This window comes from Anguilla anguilla, chromosome 12 (assembly GCF_013347855.1).
Source record: "Anguilla anguilla isolate fAngAng1 chromosome 12, fAngAng1.pri, whole genome shotgun sequence".
In the NCBI taxonomy this organism is placed as follows: Eukaryota; Metazoa; Chordata; class Actinopteri; order Anguilliformes; family Anguillidae; genus Anguilla; species Anguilla anguilla.
In genome coordinates, this window is record NC_049212.1 from 31,012,345 (window position 1) to 31,036,765 (window position 24,421).

The following is a 24,421-nucleotide window of genomic DNA, read 5'->3' on the forward strand; positions in this document are numbered from 1 at the left end:
GGGGAGGAGAAGAGAATAAGTGCCTGTTAGGATACTACCACACTGCGTAGGGCGAGGGAGAGGGGAAAGTGATACAAATGTGCGAAACTGAGCTTGATGCCAGTGCGACGACTGTGCGCTCTCATTCTCTAGTGCCTGAGGCCCGACACCCAACCACTCCACATCTCCTTTGCCGTTCCCAGAATGCCCTTAGGTCCGTTTCCCAGCCCTCTCGGCCTCCCGCGTTGACCTTCTTTTCAGTCCCCTTCCTCTCCGTCTCGTCTGGGATCTTGACGGCTTGCTCTTCGGCCTGTTCCGCGTCTTCTTGACCTCTCCGTTTGATTAAAGACGGAGCTTTGTAACAGCCTGAGGAAAGCTTGGCACCGGCTCAGCAAACGCTGCACGGGTTCGGCAGGGCATTCGAGAGAGGACGGGAGGACAGGTCACCAGGGCGATCGCTCTGGTCTGGTCTTCCAGTAGGGGGCACTGTTCTTGGTACCGGCGTCTCCACGCCACCCCCCCCCCCCCCACCCCCTTTGCAAGCATTCCTCAGTGCCTCAGTTCCTCTCTCTGCAGTTTCGCACATGTGCTGGAATCTTAGTGTGTCTATTAGTCCTTTATTTCACATATGTACTAGTGTCTCTTCCTTCTGCGGTGTGAAAATGCTAGTATGCTAATATCACTCTATAAGCGTGTGTGAGCACCCTCTCTCACTGCGTGCGTGACTTCCTCACTTCTCCCTCCTCTCATTCTGCCTTCCTCCTTTTCTCTGTCCCTTTCTCGCTTATCTCTTTCCTTTCCTTCTCTTTATCTCTCTCCCCTCTCACCCTCCCTCCTTCACTCACTCCTTCCTCCATCACCCCCCATCCCTCCCTCACTCCTCCCCCCCGCCCCCCCCTCCCCCCCTCAGACCAGCGAGGCGCGCCTGTCCTCGGGCGTCTCCTCCAGGAGCTGCAGGAGCAGGTCGCTGAGGGGCTTGGCCACGGCGCGGTAGCCGCCGGCCGTCAGGTGCAGGAAGTCGAACATGTCCCCCGTGGAGATGGCGCCGTCCGAGTGCACGAAGCCCGCGCTGACGTCCAGGAGCTGCGTGGAGCCCAGGCGGGGCAGCCAGGAGCGCAGGAGCCCGTTCACCGAGGCGTTCTTCACCCGGAGGGGGTTGGGCCGCTCGCCGCGGGGAAGGAGGCCCTGCGGGGGGGGGGACCAATCAGATCATCAGGACTGCGTGACGGGGGATAAGATTGACAGTCAGTGAGCAAGTCCAAAGATGGGGGGGCAGACAGTTTTATATTTATTATGAGACTAATTATTACCTTGAGAAATTGAATGACAGTATGTCTAAGCCCTAAAACCAATAACAATATAATTAATGTTATTCTTTGTTCTTTAATTTATGTTTTCTCTGTGTTCTATCTCAGTAACTGGGATGACGCAGGCTCAAAAATTTAAGTTAAGGAAAATGTTTTATTACGTGTTGCATCACTCACACGATCAAAAAAGGCTAAACTAAGCAAAGCTGCTGAAATAGGTGGGTTAAAGTAGATCATTTTGGTGCAGTTTAATGAGTCACACAAATGCTAATGCCACCAGCATTTCAGATGCCTGACCTGTGCACAGCACAGTAACCTTCAAACCACACTCGACATCAAATGAACCTAATACATCCAGTTTCATTCCTCTATTTGTAGTCCCAAATGTCTACCCAAGCTCCTGAATTCAGCTTTCTGGGGGGGAGGAGGGGTGATACACACCCCCCCCCCCCCACCTCCCGCACACTCAACAATAGCGAAACAGCATCTTTGCGCGGATGCAAGCTTGTTTCCACGGCAACAGTTTCAGGACACTAACTGCGCGAGCGCGCCGTGTGAATAAATCCCCCTGCGACTGCAACAGGATTTCGGACATTTCGCGCTGCGCACACGCTGCCACTCTGCGCCAATAACCCAGGGCAGCTGTTTGAACTAGGCTTCTGAGAACGCTCCTGGAACACAAAGTTCCATTCGCTCGCACCCAACGCCAAAGGAGGTAATCACTGAAGGAAATTACAGGGTTCGTGAACCAAAAAATGGATGGCGCTACCAGGTGCCGTCAATCAGAGAGTCAAACAAACCAATTAAAAGGCGTTACACCTCTACTAGGGATGTGATGGTACACTGAACTAACGGTGCGATACAGAGTTCACTGTACGGTCCGTACCAAGAGGGCTCACAGAGACAAGCTTTACTAAAAAAAAGGAAATAAGAAGACTTTTTTTATTACCATGTCTCTAAGTACTTTCATATTTAATATTTATGGTCTTTTATTTACTTATGGACTATTCTATCCGCTAAATTATAGGGGGAAATGATGTATCTATGCTTTAGGCGACATATCATCAGATAGCGCTACCTTCCCTTTCAAGAGTCAGAACCAGTCACAGTAAAGCACATTCTTCACAAATTGCCATTCCAAGGCTAAAACAATCCACTTGATGAAACTAAATACTCAATAACATAAAATGGCCGTACTGCCATGACTGCAGGGGATCAAACCGCTACACAGTTTGCAGATTGTGTTTTTTCGGTGCACCCTTTCTCCGTCCTCATAACAGACAGAGAATCCAAAGAATTTCCATACTTCAGACTTGCATTTCAGTGGCGGGGTTTTCTATTTCAACGGGCCTGTTTGCACCGGCCACGATCTCTGCAGGAAAATGGCGTCTTGTTGAATGGATGAGTGAGCTCTCGCGATTGCATCACACTTCCTTTTCACGTCGTCCTCTCGTCAGCACCAGGTGTTTTCGGTTTCTCCCGCAGGTTTTTTACTGTTCGATAGGGAAACTGTCTGTCCATACTTTTAAAACAAACTAAAAACATAATTATGTGGTAATACTATATGAACTGCGGTTTGCCTGTTATGATTTTCCAGTGCGAACCACCAGCTGTTCTCGGTACGATCTTTCGGTACACAGGATTTTCTCGCACCCCTACCCTCAACAGCTAAACAATCTGATTGGTTCTAATCAGTTAAAGATTGATAGCGCTACCTGTTCTGGCAGTAAAAAACGGCTCTGTCCCACCGTTGCTGGGTGGGAGTCACCTGACCCATCGCAGACGTGCGTGTAATTAGAGCCCCACAGATAAATCTCCACTGGAACACCTGAGCAGGCCTCAGATGCAAACGGGATGCAGACGGTGGGACAGGGATGGCCGTAGCACACAGAGAGATTAACCGAAACGGAAGAGGCGCCCCCGGCACCACTCACCAGCACCACGACCTTCGCCTGCGGGAGGCTCGAGATGAGGTGTTGCACAATGGCCACAATTCCCCCTGCAACCTGCTCTGCCGTGTGCTCGTGATTATTGGTTCCTACCCACACCACCACCACCTGGGGGGGAAAGGAGACACGGACGGACATGCTGTGGGCACAGCACAAATCACACCCGGACATCCTCTCATCACTCCTAATCCATCTGCTCTATCCTTCCCTCCATTGCTTGTTCATTCATCCTCCCTTTCAGAACTTTCACTCATCTGAAGAGGTTCTGTCCTTCACCCCCCTGGCTTCCTATCTTTCTCTCCATTTTCTTCCTTTCTTTCCTCCTCTTCCACACACCTGCTCCCTAATTCCTTGCCACACCTTCCTAACCAGCTTCCCCACCCCATCTCCTTTTCCTCGTCCCCTATTTCTAGCCCATCCTTAATTTCGTCAGCCCAATTGCTTTCCCCACCCACACCTACGCCCTCCCTCCCTGTGCCCCTCCCTTTGCCCCGCCCCTTAGCCCCCCACCCCGCCCCCTTTTCCTCCTCACCTTGGGTCTGATGTTCTGCAGCTCCCCGTTCTGCAGTCTCCACAGCACGTTGCAGGTGGTGTCTCCCGCGATGCCGAAGTTTATAGCGTGGAGCGGGGAGAAGAGCTCCCGCCACACCTAAGACAGAGACAGGCCCAGACGGCCATTTCACAGGACGTTACACACAGACATGCAGATACACGGTCACACAGACTTACGGACACTGTGTCTGATTCACTGATAAATACTCACCTCATACTGCTGCATTAGCTGCACCATGGAGTCTCCCACAAACAGGACCTCGGGCTCAGCATCCTTGCACTCCTGCACGAACCGCGTGTGCTGGATTAAACACAAACACACACAGGTCAGTGATACACAGGTCCTTATACACACACACACACACACACAGGTCAGAGTGATACACAAGTACACACACACAGGTCAGAGTGATACACAGGTCCTTATACACACACACAGGTAGGTGATACACAGGTCCTTATACACACACACAGCTCAGTGATACACAGGTCCTTATACACACACACAGGTCAGTGATACACAGGTCCTTATACACACACACAGGTCAGTGATACACAGGTCCTTATACACACACACAGGTCAGTGATACACAGGTCCTTATACACTCACACAGGTCAGAGTGATACACCGGTCCTTATACACACACACACACACACACACACACACACACACACACACACACACACACACAGGTCAGAGTGATACACCGGTACTTATACACACACACAGGTCAGAGTGATACACAGGTCCTTATACACACACACAGGTCAGAGTGATACACACGTTCTTATACACATACACATACACACACACACACGTCATCTTTTACATCTGAACATACATACACAGATGAACTGCACTCTGGACACTACATGATATAAAAGAATGAACACACACTCCAAAAAGTTCCTGGCACAAGGTACAGAATCAAAATATCACAGTAGGAAATATAGAAAAAAAAACCTTCATGTTTACTTATGATTCAAAACAAGTCATATTTATTTAAGCGTGTGACAGTTAATGTTTCTACAGCACAGTTAAATGGCAGTGCAACGGCTTGGCATTCAGCAGATGATACCACCCCTCTGCATATTACCTAGAGTCCTTGGGGGGCTGAGCCAGTTTCAGACTGATTTCACACGGCCCTACAAACCAGCCATGTCACAGACGCCCAAGCTCACTGAAAAAGACAGCACCGCTCTCGGCTGCAAAAACCTGAATGTGTGAAGAGTAAATGCTACTGAGAATAGTAATAAAAGTTAAGAAAAATGTGGCAATACCCATAAAGGAAAATGAGCAAACGGCAACGGAACACACAACAGAAGTACTCAGGAACCAATCAGGGCAAAAAAAAAAAAGAATAAAGCGTAGCCAGTCACAGCAATTTTCTGTTGAAAACAGAGGATGCATTCTTGCATTGGCCATAATCAATTCTAACCGGTTAGCGCAGTTCCTATGACTGGTCCGAACAGCAGTGTCCTCCAGTACCCCCCCCCCCACCACAGGCAGCAACCATAAGGATACCTAAAGGTGGGTAACAAGGAACGGCCGAAACCTCAACCATACTGCACCACGAGGCCATTCTGAGTCACGGAAGCCCCACTATAGAGGGCCACAACAGCACAACAGTGAGGACTGTTAATGGCTAGATACAATTCCAAACCTAAACATGGCTAGCGTTCGCATTGGCTTTGCCGAACCATGATTGCAAATTTTTAAGGCTCACTAGACACTCAGCTCTGCATTCTTAACGTTGACCCTGTTTCCACTTGGTTTTGAAATGCGTCTTGGGCGATCAGATCACAAGTGGACAGCGCTAAATACAAGTGTAAACGACCACCAAGATGCATTGTGATCCGATCACTCAAACCACTTGCCGAGGTGGTCTGGGATTCATTTGACCACATATCTTTTGTAGAGTAAACGCTAATGCGTCCTGATGCGTCCCCGACAAGGACGTAACAGGAAAATACGTCATCAACGCAGGACGCGGTGGTTGTTTTGGTGACAGCGCACCAACGCTCAAAAAAATGGAGAGGAGCACTGATGTACATGGTTGGAGTGTAAGTGAAACCAGATGCCCGTACATGTATATTAGTTCTTGAAACATTTTTGTTTTCTTAGCTAGCCCGTGCAAAAACAAATCTGGCGCTTGTCTGGCGACAGACTGACATAATAACTGCGCGCGGGGCCCTTTGACCTTCTAGCAGAAGTGGCGTAGGCAGTAACGAAATCTGAACACAGGTGGTCAGCTGGACACCTTGGAGACGCATGATAGACACAGCAGGTGTGAACAGTGATGCGTCTCGGCTGTCCACTTGCATTTTAAAACCAAGTGTGAACAGGGTCATAGACTATTCTGACTCACTATAGCTGAAGCCGAAAGCGTCCAAATGGACAAACTTCTACTGAAAATTTAAAAAGGGGAGTGACCAAGTACAATGCAGTCAATGTTTGTCTTTAATGGAACTACTTCATCGTAATGCAGCACCAGAAACTCCTGTTAGCAAATGAAACCACCAATAGGTAAGAACAGAAGCAGCTGAGTAGCCTCTCTGGTAAGAAGCAGAGGATGGATGGAATGCGGGAGCTGAACATCTGGGTAGCCTAAGGAATCTGTACTGCAATGTGATGTTAGTCTGCAGCCACACTTCGTGGACAACCGGGCTGCTGAACTGTGCACTGGTTACTATGCCAATGAGGAGTTATATCTGTTTGGCTGGCTAAGTGTTGACAAGGGTTTGGGGTGCACATTGTTCCTCTGCGCTGAGTGTTACAGTTTGGTATGGTGCTCTGTCTTACCTGGGACATCCAGCGCCCATCCCCCTGCACGTCCTGAACTGGGACGGGCACTGCTGCTGGGTTAACCTCTTCACTGCTCATTCTGACTGGGATACATAGGTACCAACAGACAAACATGGAAAAATAATTAAGCGCACATACATAGCAGGATAAGGATAAACCTCATGTGATCAAAACTTCTTCGGATCACCATTTCGTGGATGACTACGCATTCTGAACATCGGTATAATGCTACCGTAGTCAAAATGAACCGCGGGAAAGAGGGACACTTCACGTTTAAAAAAAGGACCAGGACGCAGGACAGGTGCTTTGCCTTGGGGTAGCTAAAGGCATTAGTGAACGCCGCCTGGACAGGCACGTCTGGGCACTGAGAACTCCCGGGAAATACTGTCTGACCCGCACCCACCGCGCCTGTCAGTGTAGCAAGGCATAGTCCTCTTTGGTTTTGTTACAAAGCGACTGACGTTGGTTAGTAACGAAGGCTAGTACGGCAACTTGGAGAGGGAAGTGCGAGGTGGTACTATTTGCCACGGCTTTTATAGGATGCAAATCAAACATACAAAATGAGAACCCCACCCCCGAGCACCAGGCGCAGAAATCACTGCAGTCGGGACACCTCTGCAGTCAGGTCCCCCGCCCTGCACAGACACAACCGCTTGGGGAGAGTGTAATTAGCTAGCTAGCTATCTACCCACCCAGTACTCCCGCAGCAACCCACTACCCCGTGTACCTGGCGGTCGATGGTAAGCAAGCTTCGATGTATGCAGCTGCAGCAACAAGCTAGTCCAATGATTGCGCCTCAAAATCGGCGTCAATCTATCCGGCGGCGGCGAGGATGCTTTTCAGAAGGTGCGACTGCAAGATAGCTAGCTAGCAACAGCTGCCCTCGTGCGAAGAACAGCTTTTTTGTTCTGCTCCACCCTGTGGATTCGTAATTCTAAGCTCGGACGTCTATGTATCGCAAGCGAATATTCAGATTCCAGTATCATAAATATAAACGCTGTTTATTTTTGTATCTAGCCTTGGGATTTTGAGATCGCTGATGTACAGTCGGTGGGACCCTCCCCGCCTCCCGCTCTCTTTGCGCGACAACCTCACTCAGGCCACTTCCGCTTCAACACGTCCATCATTCCAGGATGTCCCACCTCCCAGATGCACGTCAGTTGGGAGATGTACATCCGCTGTTTGTTCACTGGCATCATTTTGAAACGGATGCTGCCAAGATATACCAGGCACCCTAATGTTTCTCTAACTAGATGATTCGTATGTCTGCGTGGTATGAAAACGTTTAATGATGAACGGCTAATGCCACTTGTTACTCCTCAATGATACGATTTTAAAATATCTTAATTGTAGTATAAAGTAATCATTCAGCGCAAAAAACTACCACAGCTTTTCTTTGGTCGTGAAACATAAACCACTGTGACTTATTAAACTGAATTTTTCACCTCCGTAAGGCACTTCTTATTCATCCAATGCTCACTGATGACAAAGAATGATAAAACATAGGTGGTTTTCATAATGTATAGTGACTCACTTTTTTGACACATAGTGATATTATATAATAACAATAATATGTATTTCTAACTTTCATACACAAGTAGGGCAAAATAACTGAAACAACACATAAAAAGGACTGTAACTGAAATAATAAAATCTAACATAGGTAGCTACACAGGTGAGTCATATTAAGCTGAATGCCGATTAGCAGTATGTTTAAACAATAAAATAGATGTGACAATCAGCACTTCGATATGTGAGTTTCTAAAGCAACAAACATTTCTAACAGAGTTCTAAAGAGACCAAACGGTTGATCCCTGAATTGCTGGTACATCAGTCACAACTGCAGTTTGGTTCTTAACATGACAGGGGGAGAAATGTCAGTAATTATGGCTACATATGCCAAACACAAACAAATTGCACCGGTGAAGAGGTACAGTAATCACCATCAAAACTCACTGACAGGGACAGTGAGTTGTTAAAATCCCCACAATGACAAAAAAATAAATAAACAATTACCACAGAATTGAATCAACACCTCTGTGTCCCAGTCACAACAAAAACGGAATGTTGTGAGCTACACAAGGCTATCATTTACGGCAGGGTTGCTATTAGGAAACCGATTGTATCCAAGGCTAAGGCAAAAGAAGCCTTCAACCCACAATTTCTGTGGCCAACTGTTAGCATGGTGTTGGATTGGAAATTGCATGGCAACCATCTCATGGAAGTCATTGGGTCACTATAAAACCATTTCACAAGACCAGGTGCACCCTAGGGTACAAACCAGGGCTGGATCTAGAAGTGGGCAGGTGTGGGCAATGCCCACCCAAATTTCTGCTGTGCCCACCCAATTGGTCAACTTTATTCTGTGCCAATTTTGGACCCGGCTCTGCACTCTCTTGGCTTTTTTTTTTAAAGTGCCCTATCCCCGTTATATTGCTTTTGTAGCAGTAAGATTACATTAATTCTAGGGTGAGTTTTTCCCGTAATCCTCATGCTAAAATCGACTGCAAATCCACATTTTAAAGCTGATATTTTAAAAAAATTATTCATCGGGGGGGGGGGGGGGGGGGGGGGGGGGGGGGGGCATGCCCCCGGACCACCCTAGGTGGTTCGCATCTTTTTCACCTTTTTCAGCACTGATCAGTTTGCATCCCTGTACACCTTCCCTGCCCACTTCGCACCAACACAGTGCAGTCAACACTGTAGTTCCTGCTGCTGAAAATCATCGAATTGATTTGAATAATAGTGCACCATCCCAACCAATACTAAAACTATTTCCTAAACTAATGTTTAGTCAGACATCTCATTCGTTTAATTCGAGCTGGTACCAAAAACACTAGGAAAACAGCTCAACAATGTAGTATAGCCCACTGTGTGAAAAGGTGCCCACCCCAAATTTCTAATTGCCCCCCCCCCCCCAATCTGAGCAGTCTAGATCCGGGCCTGGTACAAACACTGTTCCCTCATGATGTCCCCATGGTCAAAGACACCCAAAGGCACTATTACTCAAACTTTTCATGATATTTCACATTGTAGCTGTCTATTGCCCTACAGATTTTAGAGCTACATTGTGCACATCTTTATTCACAGATGCTACAACTATGCGCAGTATCAACATATGTAGTGCAAATTAATTAAAATTATGCTACAACTAGACTGGAATCAGGGGTCTTTCTCTGGTTGTGAATTTTAGTTGATTTCAGTTCCGTAAGTAAGGTAGCAAGACACCGATGGATGCTTTTAAAATGAAACAAATTATAGTGTAGAAAGCACAACTGTATGGCATTTTCGCTGAATGCATACTATTTATTCTAAGGTTTTATTCGCCATTGTACCGTGTTTACGTTCTGTTACATTGTTTCTACGTTACTTCTCTCTTTGGTCAGGTGTCGACCTCTCATGCATGTTGCGGTACGCTTGACCTGAACACGCGAATTGACTCAACTGCAAACTGCTTTGTGAGTGTTCTGAACAGGCACGCTCCCGACAGTCACAAATTCCTACCAGCAGGGTGCGTTCCCGCGAGATAAGAGGGAGGGAAGTGAGAAGAAAGACATGGCTCTGATGAAAGGTTACGAGGGGAGAGGAAGGTGGGAAATTGCTGTTGTCAAGGCAGGAGAATGTTCTTTTACTCTCTCCTGGTAGAGCGATGCGCAGTTCTGTTACCAAGGCAACCACATCGTGCGTTAGAGAGCAATGAAGTCATTGTTACGCTAGTAGTTGTCATGGTTACATCCTGGAGGGGGCGCTGCGGAGGTGCAATCCGCGCGAGGTGACGCAGGGCGGGGGCGTGCCCGCGGTGCGCGCTCCGGCAAGGCTTCTTGTTGTTCCTGCAGAGAGGCAAGAAGATGGCGGCCGTGTCGAGCGGAGGTGCAGCTGGATCCGCAGCGGCCGGGATTACGCACCCTACCCGACCAGCCCCCGCAGGCATGGGCGCACACAACCGAGCACAGCCTTCACCTGGGATCAACCACCCGAACCGAACTGTCCCAGCTGCCGGCTGCATCACCAGCCCAAGCCACCTCCCGGCCAGCAGGCCCCCCCCAGCTCGAGTGGGCTACTACGAAATTGAACGGACCATTGGCAAGGGGAACTTCGCTGTTGTAAAACTAGCTACACACATGATCACAAAAGCCAAGGTAAGAACTACGATTCGGTGGTATGGTGGCGATCAAATGTGGGCTGTCATTGTTCCGCCGTCCCCGACGGACAAATTGCTAGCCAGCCAGCTATCTCGCTCGCTAGAAGCGGTTAGCTCCCTACCATCGCGGCTGTTCAGCTCTCAGGCTGGTGATCGGGCCTGTGAGCTGGTGAGAGGGGCACTTCAGAACACTTTGGTCGTATGGCATAGTGTGGGGGTGTAAACGGAGAACAGCGAGACATTGACAGCCACATGTCGAGTGTTGGTTAGCCAGTTAGCTAACAAACTGTTTTCTGGCTCCTCAGCGTGACAGTGGATTTGGCTGGTACGGTCAAGGTACTAATTTACCAGGGCTGACGGCTGACATGACAAGTCAGCGGACAGAGAGAAAGAGAGAAGGGCGCCGGGGGTTCGATGAGACCGGGGTTTACACAAAGGTAGCTGACGAGCAAAGAGGGACAGTCATTAACCTAACGTTACAGGTTTTCGTTTGGATTAGATGGGTAAAGTGAACTACCCTTCTATTGTGAGTGTTGCGGATAGATGATCATGACCGCATATTTGGAAAAACAATCTTGGTCCAGAGAGAGTAGAGTTGCTAGCCAGAGAGCTAGCTACCTAACATCTACGGAAATAGCCGCACTTAATTCACGCATTTTTCAGGCAACCGCAGTTAAGTTGCCGTTAAGCGAGTCGACTATCTTTAATCCACCGGTAGTCGGTTTGTCTGTTTCATATGATAATATATGATATGTCTCTGATCGGAAATACAACGATTTTGTCAGCCGATCTTCCAAAAATGATTTTGGGGTTTGGAACGGCAAGATGTGAATTACCAGGTCAGCATTTCCGTCGTTTGTTGATGTGGGATTGTTTTGCTGAGCGTGTGTGTGTGTGCTTGTGCTGAATAAAGCGGGAGTGTTAAGTGGTTGCTGTTCTGCGTTGTGGGAACGAAATTTTGTACTGTGCGCTGGTGCGTCGGTTCGCATTGATGTAGCTAGCTGACTGGCGAGTGTTTTTTTCATAGTGTGGGCGTTTTGTTGGATGTTCCGCTGGTATTGGAGAGTTTTTAGCTAACGTCGTGCAGTCTGTGTTTTGGCTTTGTTTGCCCCGACTCTTGCACTGACCATTATGCAAAATGACGTAAACCGCGCAGCTTCTGTCATGTAACCTTCACTGACGTTTTCCCATAGCAGCTTAATCTCTCCCCCTCTCGCACCCTCTTGCACACATGCACACACGACTCATTTAGTTACAGCCTCCCGCAGACAGAACAGAATCAGTTTCAGTGTCAGTTCTGTTGAATCTTTCAGTCAAATTAAATGCGCATTATCTGAGCTAGTCCACCGTAAAACCCAAGCGAGGTTAACTGAAGGAAAACATCAGCCCCCCAAGTGACAAGCGCGGTCTTTGTGGTGGAGCGTCTGAGGTCAAATCACCTGGTCAGTTTTATTTAATCACATTTTCTCGTCCGTATCTTGGGAGCTCGGACAGTTGTGGATGGCGGGGGTCTCTCTTGGTCATTGCTGTCAGTTACTGCTGTGCAGATTGGGTGGGGGACGGGTTCTTGCTGGCTTGCGGGTAAGGGAACCACCCGAAGTACCGAATAATGGTACATCCCACTTCAACCCGACCGAGCTGTGTCAGAGAGGATGCTCAGCTGTGACGATCTGAAGTGCGCTGAGCTCGTGAGCACTTGAGTGAACGGTGTGAATACAGGAATACAGGACAGATCGTCACTCGCTCCGAATGTTGGATAAGGTTACGTGTTTGGATTCCTTACGAAAGTCGCAATGTTATGTGATCCGAGACCTCTCATAATGGAAGCCTTACTCGATGCAGGACATAATGTTCCATTATTGTGATGGAATGGAAGGCACTGACTGAGAAATTTGGGTGCATCACTACTGGTCATTAGCTGTGTAGTAATTCCATCTAATTAATTCATTTGATTCATTGAGTAGAGTCCCTTATCCTGGATGATTTAACATAGTGTACATTTTACATATTGTCAGTTTTTACAACTGATTAGTCACTGATGCCATTTAGGTTGTCTCTTTCTCAAGGGCACTGCAGAATCAAGATCAAGCCTACGTGCTTCTGTTTACCAATGCACTATCCTAACCCAAAATCCACGTTACCACTAGCGCCTGTAGCATTCCCTTATTAGTCTTCATGGGTTGCACAGCTGGAGTTCGCTGTCCCTGTCCCACTGTTCACAGGATTCTGCTTTGGAAAGATAAGGAGGTGGCAGGCTCAGGCGTACACTAGATCTAAACATCTGTGAGACAGAAATGCTGCAAAAGAAAGTGTTCAGGGCCTTTCGTGTGTGTGTGTGTGTGTGTGTGTGTGCGCGTGCGCGTGTATGTGTGCGTGCGTGTGTGTGTATGCACACACGCGTGTGTGTGCGCATGTGCGTGTGTGTGTTTGTGTGTGTATGCATGTGCGTGTGTGTGTTTGTGTGTATGCATGTGTGTGCGCGTGTGTGTGCGGGCATGTTATCTCGTGTGCATGTGTGTATGCGTGTACGTTCTCTTGTGTGGGCGTGCGTACGCACTCTCCTGTTCCTTAACATCTTCTGGCTAGGCTGAACCTCGAATAACCTGTACTTGAAGAGGCTTTACAAGCATCTGAACTTTCTAATTTTTATGATAAATTGTGCAATAATATTAGCCTATTAAAGGCTGTACTGGCAGTTATCACCATGTGTAGTGTATAATACAGGGTGTGTTACCTGGTCATCAGCCGCATCACTTGACCTGAACAGGACTGTCTCTCCTCATTGATTTGTTAGCAAGGCCCCTATTGAGGCAGCATTGTGTGATCAATGCCCACAGTCCCATGCTGGCTGTATATTGTAGCCTCAGGCAAATTGAAAGTCCTTTTGTGCCAACTTGTGCAACTATATTATACTTTCCTGTTCTACAACACTGATTCCCCAAGGAAATGCCACTGGCCAACCTCTAATGGCCCCTAGAATAATGATTAATTGCATGCCAATATAATGTAGAGGATCAAAACATTGGAGCGTTCTTCTGTCGCGCGTGCGTTTTTTCATCGCCAGGCAACATTGATCAGCTCCTCCCACGGGAGCGGAAGGGCCAGAGTGCTTATTTATGAACTCCCTGGCCAGCTGCGTCTAGTGGTTAGCATTTCAGGTATTTATACAAATAACGATGGCTTTGCTTCTCCTCTGGATGTGATAATGGGGCAGTACGATATATGCGCAAACACAGCGGAGTGCAATGTGATATCCATATCCATATCCATATCTATATCCATATCCATGTCTATATCCATGGTATCTTACTCGAGTTCCCCTTACACTTGTAAGTGAAATGGGTAAGAGGGAAAATTCCCGAAAGTAATGGCCAAGAAGCTATTTTTATTATCAAAATTTAAAAAAATATATACACACATGGAAGTGACTATATTGTGTTTTGGTTCTGTTCGGTTTCCAAAGTGTCGCAGTAGCCGGCCGACTTGTGTCTGAAACGGCGCAGCGACGTTTGCGATGTGGCGCACTGCCGTCGAAAGCGGGTCCAGGACGGGCGACGGGAGTCGCGTGGGCAAAGCGGAACGTGGGGCGTAGGCGGTGGGAACATCCCCGAGAGGCCACGCCCCCACGCCCCCACACCCCGGCGCTCGCAGGTGTAGGTCAGCCGCAGAAGCGCGGGCGACGCGAACGCGACGCTTGGTGAATGCGTCGCCGAGCCGGCGGCCGCGGGACGTCCCGCTCTCTCTCTCGCCCCTGGGCGCGTGCCACCCCGCGATCGGACGGGCACCGCTCAGCGGCGTGCCGCGGCCTGCCCCACGCAGGAGGGGGAATCCCGGCGCCGCCCTGTTCCACCTCAAATCCGGCCCGTCGCTCTCGCTATCCCTCCTTCCGTTCTCTCTCCCCCCTCGCCCTCTCTTTCTCTCCCCTTCCGTCTCTCCCTCACTCTTGTCCTTCCGTCTCCCCTTCTCTCCTTTCCCCTTCGATCTCTTTTTTTCACTCTCTCCTTATGTTTCCTTCTCTCCCCTCTATCTCCTCTCCCTGTCTTTCTCCCCTCCCCTCTTTCTCCCTCTCTCCTTCCCTCTACCCATCTCCTTCCCTCTACCCATCTCTCTCCCTCTTCCCATCTCTCTCTCTCTCCCTCCCTCTCCTTCTCCCCTTCTCTGTCCCCTACTCTCCCTCTGCCCTCCCTCTCCCCATCTCTCTCTCCCTCTCCCCTTTCTTCTCCTCTCCCCATCTCTCTCCTCTCCTCTTTCCCTCTCTCTCCCTGTCCCTCTTTCTACCTCTCTCTCTCCCTCTCCCCTTCCCTCTCCCCATCTCTCTCTTCCCCTTCCTGTCCCCATCTCTCTCCCCTCCCCTCCCTTCTCTCCTCTTCCCTCTTTCCACCTCTCGCTCTCCCTGTCCCTCTCCCCACTCTCTCCCTCTCCCCACCCCATCTCTCTCTCTTCCCTCCCCTCCCCTCTCGCCCTCTCTCTCCCTGCCCCTCTTCTCATCTCTCTCTCTCTCTCTTCCTCTCCCCACCCCATCTCTCTCTTCCCTCCCCTACCCTCTCTCCATCTCTCTCCCTCTCTCTCCCTGTCCCTCTTCTCATCTCTCTCTCTCCCTTCCTCTCCCCCTTCCTCTCCCCGTCTCTCACTCTCTCTCTCCGTTCCTCTCTCTCCCTCTCTCCCTCCCCCCTCTCTCTCTCTCTCCCTTCCTCTCCCCGTCTCTCACTCTCTCTCTCCGTTCCTCTCTCTCTCTCCCTTCCTCTCCCCGTCTCTCACTCTCTCTCTCCCTCGCTTCCCCCCCCTCTCTCCCTTCCTCTCCCCGTCTCTCTCTCTCTCTCTCTCTCTTTCCATCTCTCTCTCTCTCTCCCCCCCCGCCTCTCTCCTCTCCCCCAGGAGCGAGGCAGAGCTGTCAGGGACAGTTAGAAGGCTCCTCTCGTCGTGTGTGCACTGCACCATTACAGCCCTCCCGTGCGCCGGAGTGGAGGGCTGTCACCATCCCGCCGCTCGGCTCGGCCGCGTGCGCAGAGAGGACCCCCCGCGGGCCCGGGTTTCAGTGTGGAATAGAATCACGCCCACACGCCCCCCCCCCCATCCCCCATCCCCCCCCCCAAGCCTTGTTGCTCAGCTTTCTGACATTGTCCCTTTTTTTATTTTTTTTTTATTGCTTTCTTCCTTGCTGTGGCCTGAGCCCGTGATGATGTAACAGATCTTGTCTCTTGCCGTGCGGGCCCCGTTTGTCAGAGCTTCACGCCTGACTGGCGCTGTCGCTTTTCCGTGTCCGGGACGCGCGTTCGCGCGGTGGGGGACAGCTGCGCAGCTCCATCGCTGCTCCTCGTCCTGCAGGGAGCAGGAGGTGAAATCACGGCAGCGGCGTTCATCCACACGTGTGCACTGTGCATTTGCAACCGGTCGCCTGCGTCTGCATTTCTGCAAGGGTTTCCATCTGCATTCTAGGAGGGACTGAGGTTTTTTTATTTATTTTTTATTTTTATTTTTATTTTTTTGTTGCCAGCTGTCTTGGGGAACCGTCTGTGCCGCAAGTCCCCTTTTTTTCCACGGCTGTTTCTGAGTCATGTGACCGAGCGCAGGACCCGACCCTTGACCTTTGCCATTGTTCGGCCTCGCGCGCGGCGTCGGCTCCAGGAAGTCGCGTCTCGGCGCGTGAACAGCGGCACTGTTCCAGGGGTCACTATTCAGAGAAAGCCTGATCGCTCCGTTGCAGAAAACAAGGGTTTGGCATTTTTTTTTTAAAAAGGCTCAAAAACATACTAAATTGACACACTGAATTTGCAACAGGGTTATAAGGAGTCATGGAAATTTCCAGAAATATTTTTGCCCAGTTACAGTAGAAAATGTTAGCCCATCATAGTGAATAATTTCTTTGGGAAAATACACATAGAAAGGTAATTCCAGATATAGTTGTAGGTTTTGGTTAAAATATCCACATGTATTGTAAATTTGGTTAAATTGCAGCCCTGCACTTTGAGTTCTCCCTGCTCGTGTGCAGTGCACTCTCTCATCTCATGCACAGGTAATTGGCAGCGTCCCATTTAACGTGAATTCAGCGGTACTGCAACCCTCTGCGCACACAGAGCAGTCTTTCCTCAGAGGGAATACGTTCAACGTTATTCAGCGTTCCTGTTTTTGTTGTTCAGTGAAATAATCCCATGTAAAAAAGTCATTCAAGGTCAGCTCAAAACTAAATAGTCAATTTTTGATTTCTGTCAGTAGTCTTTGCTATCAGGTCTGGTTATGATAAGGTAAAAGGTTTGTGTGTCTATGTGCATATGACATGGTAAATAAAGCCTGTGGAAATAAGCCCCACAGATTCCCTTTTGTTCCTGTTCATTCCCATGGAAAGTTTCCACTCCAGAATATTCCCATTTTTCAAGCCTGGTTGCCGGTTACACTGAGATATTGGCTGAGGTGTTGTTGTCATATTTAAATGGGTTTGTATGTAAATAGAATGGAGGGAGAGAGGGGGATGCTGTCCCTATGTCGTCATGAGATGAGATCAGCTGGCCTCTCAAAACAACGTGCGCATTTCTGAAGCAGTTTTAGATCACACTCGCACACGCACACACACACACACACACTCACACACTCACACACTCACACACACACACACACACACACACACACACACTCTGTCATTTACGGTCAGCTCCGCTGCAGCTGAAGGCCGGGAGGACGAGTCCTCGCCATTACCGTGGCAACGTGACACCGCAGTCACCCCCCCCCCCCCCCCCCCCCACTTCCCCCACCGATAAGTTGCTGGCGACCTCACAGGCGGCTGGAGGTCTTTGACTCGGTTGCCACGGCGACGCAGAAGTGGTTGATTAAGGAGAGAAATTGCTGGAAGTGACTCTGCGGGCCCCCTGCTGTGACGCGGCCCGCGTCAGAGACGGTGACGCGAACGAAGAGGGCGTGGCTTCGAGCGCAGTCATCTGCGACCGTCTCCCCCCCCCCCCCCCCCCCCGCCTTTTCACTCGCACGCCAGCGTCCTCGCCGTGGAACGCTTCCCGATAGGAGCTGAAAAACGTGGCCCTCGTGGTCCCTCCAAGATGCGGAGATGGAAAGGTGTCTGTGCTTTATCTTTACCGCTTGGGAAATGAGCAGGGTTACAGTCGGTGCTGGACTCTAAAAACTGAGAGGTGATGGAGCACAACCGACATAGCCAGGACACACACACACAACGTGCATGTGCGTATACCGTGCTCCCTGATACACACACTCGGTCATATGCACGTATGCAAGGACACACGCGTACACACAGCACAGTTGCGCACAGACGGCGCTTGCTGTTACTTGTTGTAACGTACACACGCTGCTCGCGCCACACACGCAGACGCACGCAGGCTCACACACGCGCGTGTGCGCTGACTCACCGGCTCTGGTTTGTTTTGACGCCCTTTGTCTTGTGTTCGACTCGCGGGGACTTCCAGCACGCTGGCTTTTCACATTCCCGAGTCAAATTGGGACCTCCCGAACAGCAAGCATAGATGGCCGGGAAAGGTAACACTTTTTGCCTGACGGCTTAAAAAAAATAAAAGAAAAATAATAACCCTTATGGGGTACACCTTTCCCAACACAGTCCTGGGAATGCTGTAGCGATACAGGCCTACGCGCTGGAAAGCGTACGAGCTGCCCTCGTCCTTTCTGTGTCCGTGCCCATCTCGCGTTCGTGTTTCTTGCGCGCCTCCTCGGACGGAGCGAATGACCGACGAGCGGGTCGCACCGCCCACCCAGGCGCGACCGGCGGGGCGAGAGTAACGCGTCACATTTCGGAACATTGAGACTTTGAATGCATCGCGTATGTGTGTGTTTTTTTGTTTTCGTCTGTATCGGCGTGTTTGTGTATGTATGCGTGCGTGTGAGTGCGAGTGTGAGAAAAAGCCTGTGTGTGCATGAGCGTGTGTGTACGTGTGTGTGACTGTGTGTGCGTGCGTAAGTGTGTGATGATGCCTCCTGTTAAGAAGCCTGTCACTGCAGAGATAAAAGCCCTTCCCTAAATTCAGTTTTTTTGGTTTTTTGTTTTTTTTATTATAATTTTTCTAAATCAGGATGACAGGTATTAACTAAGGCCCAGCACCCTGTGTTCAATGAGAAGGTGTGTGCAAATTCTAGCATGCCTGATTCAGTGGCAGTTGAATAGGTCCTGGTCTCGGGTTGGTGAAGAAACCAGTCTTACCACAGGTAGAAAAATAAGATTGCCAGCTCTACTCTGATAGCTCTGTCTCTATCAGTGAATCAGAAACATTCCAATCTAGAGCATGAATGGGTTTGGCCAAGGACGGTGGCGTCAGCTGCGGTTGATCTGTGGTATGGCACTCCACTTTATGAATATTAACATGAACGTTGCGCTGGAATCTCCTGATGTAGCCTGCAATAAGGAAGTAGAGCGCAGCAGGGCCGTGGGAGCTGACCTGTAGGGGACCTGTGATCTTTGGCTCGGTGGTTTGAGCAGCGCTCTATGTCATCGGCCCCCCTGCAGAGTCATCAGCCCTCTGTTCTTCTGCCATTGGCCGGGCGAGTTTTGCGGTTCCTGTTGGAGGAGTACGAGGGAAGCAAACACGCATGACGCTCCTAGCTCCTTAATCCCAGACGGCTTTGATTACTGTTTACCGGCTTGCTGAACTGGGGACGCAGCGCGATGACTTATTCCTCCACGAGAGCAGCCTCCCAGGCGTAGCTTTCGAGCACCGGCGATGGGCTGACCCGCTTCCCTTTCCTGTCGTGTTACCGGCGGTTCGACGGCCACGCGCGACTGCGTGGCAGGGATCTGGAAGCGTCTAGCTGGAGTTGTGCACGTTGTAGATACGTGGGCGTCTGGGCTTCATGCCAGCTGACACGTTAATTGACTTAACGGGAGCCTCTGATTGGATGTGAAGCTTTGAATCACCTGTTGTTCCAGGTTGTTCCAGGTTGCTCCAGGTGTCAGTTGGCTCCAGGTCAAAGGGTAACTCTAAGCACACTGGGCCTTGGATCCTGGCCCGGGGGTGGACGTTACCAGCGTCCCTGGGAAGTTTGGATTGAGGAAAGTGGAAGGAAGCGGATGTATTTCTGTCGTTCGGTTGCAGTCCTCAGTCCGTAAACATCCCAGCGTTCAAGGTGGCATTTGGTCACTCCTGTCAGGACGTCTTTTATAAGGCAGATGCCAGCTCGATTTTGTTCATGTTTCCTTACTTTGAGAAGATTTGCATAGCGAAGCACCCGGCGTTCTGAAAATGCGATGGATCGTGGTGCGACTGAACGGTTGTGCGTACGAGCACTTCACCTGCCAGACGAACGTCTCTCGGGTTTATACAGTCGAGGTTCGTTTCATTGGCCTTCTGTCTGTCAGCTTCTCTCCCAGCTTGTGTGTCAGTGAGAGAGCTGAATAGCACACTGACGTTTTTTGTGTTGTTTTGTTTTAGCTGTTGGTTGAGTAAGAGTAGGCTGTTGGCTAAAACCAGAGCTGCGGTTTTCTCTGTCTTCCTCTATGCTGTTCAGTCACACAGTCACTGAGAGTCAGGGTAGGGGTGCGGTGTCAGGGTCTTTAAGGCCTGTTTTGAGGAGCAGATGTTCGGCATCCTGGTTGAGGAGGTAAGGCTGTGTGTCAGAACACTGGAGGTACGGATCTCCAGGAGGGGGGTTGTCGTTGAACCATTGACCCATAGAAGTACTTAACCCGAATTGCTTCAGCAAGCTTCCAGCTGTATGAATCAATGATAAGAGTGTGCGGAACCCCAGATGATGCTCTCAGAGTGATTGCAGGGCCAGCGTAGGTTGTTCCTGGAAGCGGGGCTACGGCTCGGAGGAAAGGGCCCTCACCCAACAGGACGGACGGAACGCCGAAATCAGCGCTCACTCGTTTATGGGCCCTGTGCGTCGCCCGTTTCCCCTCTTCCCTCTTCCCCGGTTCCCTGGTATTTTCGGGGTCTTTGGGCGGCCCCCGTGCGGGACCGCCCTGACCTCTGCGTGTTTTGGCCGGGTGGGGCGGGCGGGGAGGGATAGGGAGGACGGTTCGCGGTGCGGCGGTGCGGCGGTGCGGCGGTGCGGCGTCCCTCCCCCCCCCCCCCCCCCCCCCCCGGACGCTCGCGAGACCCTTCCTGGAATGGGGCGTGCCACCGGTGAACTCTCAGTAGGGCTGTGTGTTTGTGTGTCTGTGTGTCCGCTTCTGCGAGGGCTATTTTAGGCCCAGGGAGGGCTATTATTAGCGCTGGCGGCCTTCCAGCTGTGGTGATGTAATCGCCCGTCGCTCTCTCCGCTTTCCTCATCCGCTCAACATCTGGACTGGTTTGTTCCGCACACTCGCGCGTACATAAGCGGATGTCCGTGCACACGCGTGCAAACTCATGCACGTACAAACGCGCGCGTGCGTGCGCTAACGGACGCTCATGCGCGAACGTACACGTGCACGCCCGCATGTATGTGCTCACATGCATGTGCATGCACGCGTGTGCACGCACGCGGTCCTCTTCGCCTCATTGTGTTTGTCGCTCATAGTCTAATGTAATCGTTGTGCCTCTGCCCCCGGTCTTGCTTGCCCAACTCGAATAGTAAGCATTTTGTCGCCTGACTGTCTGGAATTTGTTGACTTGGGCAGCAGTGATAGATTCAGGAACACCGGTCACTTGTCTTAAAAAGACCCCCCCCCTGCATTTTTTATGAGTTAGTATATCGTGCTGTAAGTGCAGCCATTTTGTTGAACCAAGTTTTTTTTTTTTTAGAGACATGTCACCTTAAAGAGACCAGCAAAAGAAAAACCAATTTCTAATTTTGGGCTTTAACCTCCCTTAAGGGAAGGTTTCTCCTCCCGGGTGTGGAATGGCCTGTTGTGGGTCCTGCTGTGCTTTTCACTTGCTTGCGTGGAGCGTGCAGCTCTTCGGATGCAGTTGCCTCATGATACCGATGGTTTTTTTGAGCACTGCTGGTCGCACGGTACTACAGTGGAGCTAGCGCCACATTGTGAATTTGCAGCATCACCTTGTGCAGTTTCCCTTCAGCCTCTCTAAAACTGGTAGCGTCAGTATCATTTGATATCATGGCTGGCGCCTTGGCACTACTGTCCTAAAATCCTGTGCATTGATTGGAAGAGAGGCTTGTCTGTCACTGATGACACGTGATGAAGGTGGGGGGGGAGCTAATGCAACGGTAACCCAGGGAACCTTGGGTGACTAGGGATGTTTTTTATTTTTATTTTTTAAATAGTGAAGGCAAATTTTTTTTAGCATAAATCTGAGGCAGTTCTGCCATGGCTTTAGCCAAGATAATGTGCAATGACCCTCCATCTAATAATTCTTCTCCTTGAATATTTCCATTTATTTTTTCCATCCCATATGTGGTAGTCTCTGAGTCTGCTCGGTCCTGAAGATGGCTGTGTCTCTGTATAAACTTTTCTTTACCTCTATCCCTTCCTTCTCTTTGGCTGGACTCCTCTGTAACTCTTTTTTTATTTTTTCCTCTCTTATCTGGTCTTCTGAATAGAGGTTGCTCATGGGTTAGCCACACAGTTCTTTTTTTTTTTTCTCGTTTGAAAATAGATGTTGTGAGACCAGGCCAACGGATAGAAACCTGCCCATGTCTTCCTCTTAACTGACATTCGTATGATTCACACAAGGGGGGGGGGGGGAAGGCATAATGTGGAACACCTCTGGTAGAGTCAGTCTATTTCAGAGAATTCTCAGTAAATGCACTTTGACCTGTCGGATAGAATGGATCATGAATTACCCAGTGTTGCGCTACTGCTCTAAAAAGCGCTAAACACAAAAAGTGACTGTGACAGCAGGCGTGTGTAATCAGATGTGCTATTGAACAGGGCCCAGTCACCAGAAAACAAGGAACACGTTCGACACCGACCTTGACCGGCTTTTATACTTTGCCGATGGTAGGAAAAAAGATGGCTGAGATAGGTTGAATGGGCTATAGCCTGTAATGATGCTGTGTTCTCGTTACTGGTGGTGTAGGCTTCAAAGGAGATTTGATCTGAACTCAAGACTCTGTCCGGTGTAGGTGGCTATCAAGATAGTGGACAAGACCCAGCTGGATGACGAGAACCTGAAGAAGATCTTCAGGGAGGTGCAGATCATGAAGATGCTGAGGCACCCGCACATCATTCGCCTCTACCAGGTCTGTGCTGTCCGTCTGTTTCTCCGCCTGGCTCTCTCTCTGTCTGTCTGTCTGTCTGTCTCTCTCTCTGTCTGTCTGTCTGTCTGTCTGTCTGTCTGTCTGTCTCTCTCTCTCTCTGTCTGTCTGTCTGTCTGTCTGTCTGTTTCTCCACCTGGCTCTCTCTCTGTCTGTCTGTGCTGTCTGTCTGTTTCTCCGCCTGGCTCTCTCTCTGTCTGTCTGTCTGTCTCTGTGGTCCTCGTGTGTCTCTATTTCTTTTTATTTTCTTCTTGACCGCCTTTTTCTTTCTTTCTTTTTTTTTGTTGCCTACCCCGTGTCCCTGTACTCCTGTCTCCCGCCCTTTCCACTCGTTTGTCTGTCTTGACTTCCTGAAAGGCCTCGCGCTCTCTCTCTGTGCTTGTCTGTCTTGTCTGTCTTGTTTGTCTCGTCTGTCTGTCTGGGCTCCAGCGTTCTCTTCTTCAGGAACGGCAAACCGTACCCCACTGTTTCTCCCCCCCCCCCCCCCCCGAACGGTGTTCCGCTGTCATTTCTGTTTGCTGATTGTGTCACTTTTGGTTCTGTGTGTTTGGAGCAGGCCCGATTTTGTTTGGTCTTTGGGGAACATCTCTCCTTGTCTCATCCTCCTCCAAAGTCTGTTATCCAACACCGCCCCCCCCCTTCCTCCCCCGCACTTATTTCTTTTCTGTCTCACAATGTTAAGTCCGCCATGTTAAGCCATTGTGATGCGTGTTGGTCTAGCCAATGCACGTATTTGTTTTTGGACGTGTCATTTAAAAAAAACAAAAAAAAAAACGTTTTTTAAGTACAAATTGCCGATACGTTGTCAGACCAGAAGTAGAAAAACACGTTGGAGCTGGAGCAGAGCTCCCGTCGCTACGGGAACAAAGTTCGCCCGTGACCGCGTGTTTACAGCAGCCTCGATTATCCCAGTGTGTGGTCCAAACCTGGACCGAGTAGCTCGTGCCATTTCGGTATCTTGTATCTTGGTCCACGAACCGTGAGGAGATCCCCCCCCCCCCCCCCCCCGCCCCCCCACCAGAGTGGTTAAAACATCAAGCGATGCAAAAGAAGTGGAACCAAGCAGACTTTGTGTGCCTTTTGTTGACCTTAGCAGTCCTTAGTGAGTTTGCTAAGCTGGAAAGCTGCACATTAAATGCAGTGGCTGTTCCTGTTTTAATGAGAGGCAGTTTAGTGCATCGAGGGCCGCTGTTAATTGCGATTGTGTGTCTGCCTAAACGAGGACGCTCATTAAAAAAAACAAAACAAAACAAAAACGACTATCACACGTGCGGTTGTAGGCCACAACTGTACACAATTTAAACGTATATGGATGACTGTCAGATTTCACGCTTGCTGCATTGAAGTACGTTTAAAATGGAGAAAAACACGCGTCGGCTGGACGGCGTCTCAGCAGCCGTGAGCAGAGCTGAGCTTTAGCCGCTGCCGCGCGCTAAGGAAGGCTCCCCGCTGCCGCGTGTGGGTAGCTGCTCGTTGGGTCAGAACCGACGGGGGAGAACAGGAGGGCTCGTTGTTCTGCCCTTGTCTGTTTTTTAAAAAGTGACCTGATGCACGCGCGCAGTCCTGACGCAGCCTGGCT

The 24,421-nt window shown here is 50.0% G+C and overlaps 2 protein-coding genes across 9 annotated transcripts in view; one reads left to right on the top strand and one right to left on the bottom strand.

Moving 5' to 3' along the window:
• Positions 1-876: 876 nt before the first annotated feature.
• On the bottom strand, positions 877-7,714 carry pafah1b2 (platelet-activating factor acetylhydrolase 1b, catalytic subunit 2). Of its 2 annotated transcripts, none has more exons than XM_035384126.1 (6): positions 7,321-7,714; positions 6,591-6,672; positions 3,999-4,088; positions 3,768-3,884; positions 3,221-3,343; positions 877-1,164 (listed from the first exon to the last, which is right to left on the bottom strand). In XM_035384126.1, exons 2-6 carry the CDS (start codon positions 6,669-6,671, stop codon positions 886-888), a joined length of 690 nt encoding a protein of 229 aa, XP_035240017.1. In that variant the 5' UTR covers position 6,672; positions 7,321-7,714; the 3' UTR covers positions 877-885. The 2 variants fall into 2 exon arrangements, with proteins under 2 accessions (XP_035240017.1, XP_035240016.1); XM_035384125.1 differs by having other exon boundaries at positions 6,591-6,676.
• A 2,666-nt stretch (positions 7,715-10,380) lies between these two features.
• sik3 (SIK family kinase 3) overlaps positions 10,381-24,421 on the top strand; it is a 31,136-nt gene continuing 17,095 nt past the window's right edge. For 4 of the 7 annotated variants that reach the window (XM_035385524.1, XM_035385525.1, XM_035385527.1 and 1 more), the window contains exons 1-2: positions 10,384-10,732; positions 22,711-22,827. In XM_035385524.1, coding sequence (XP_035241415.1) covers positions 10,442-10,732; positions 22,711-22,827 — 408 coding nt within the window. In that variant the 5' untranslated portion in view covers positions 10,384-10,441. Of the gene's footprint in view, positions 10,733-22,710; positions 22,828-24,421 lie in introns of all 7 variants that reach the window. The other 3 variants (XM_035385529.1, XM_035385523.1, XM_035385526.1) reach the window with 3 other exon arrangements.

Excerpts from the sequence above, each read along its gene's own strand:
- pafah1b2 (XM_035384126.1), bottom strand. The coding sequence starts at position 6,671 with ATGAGCAGTGAAGAGGTTAACCCAGCAGCAGTGCCCGTCCCAGTTCAG. Across the intron at positions 3,885-3,998 it reads AGCTAATGCAGCAGTATGAG|GTGTGGCGGGAGCTCTTCTC; the intron begins GTGAGTATTTAT and ends TCTCTGTCTTAG. Across the intron at positions 3,344-3,767 it reads TGCAGAACATCAGACCCAAG|GTGGTGGTGGTGTGGGTAGG; the intron begins GTGAGGAGGAAA and ends TTTCCCCCCCAG.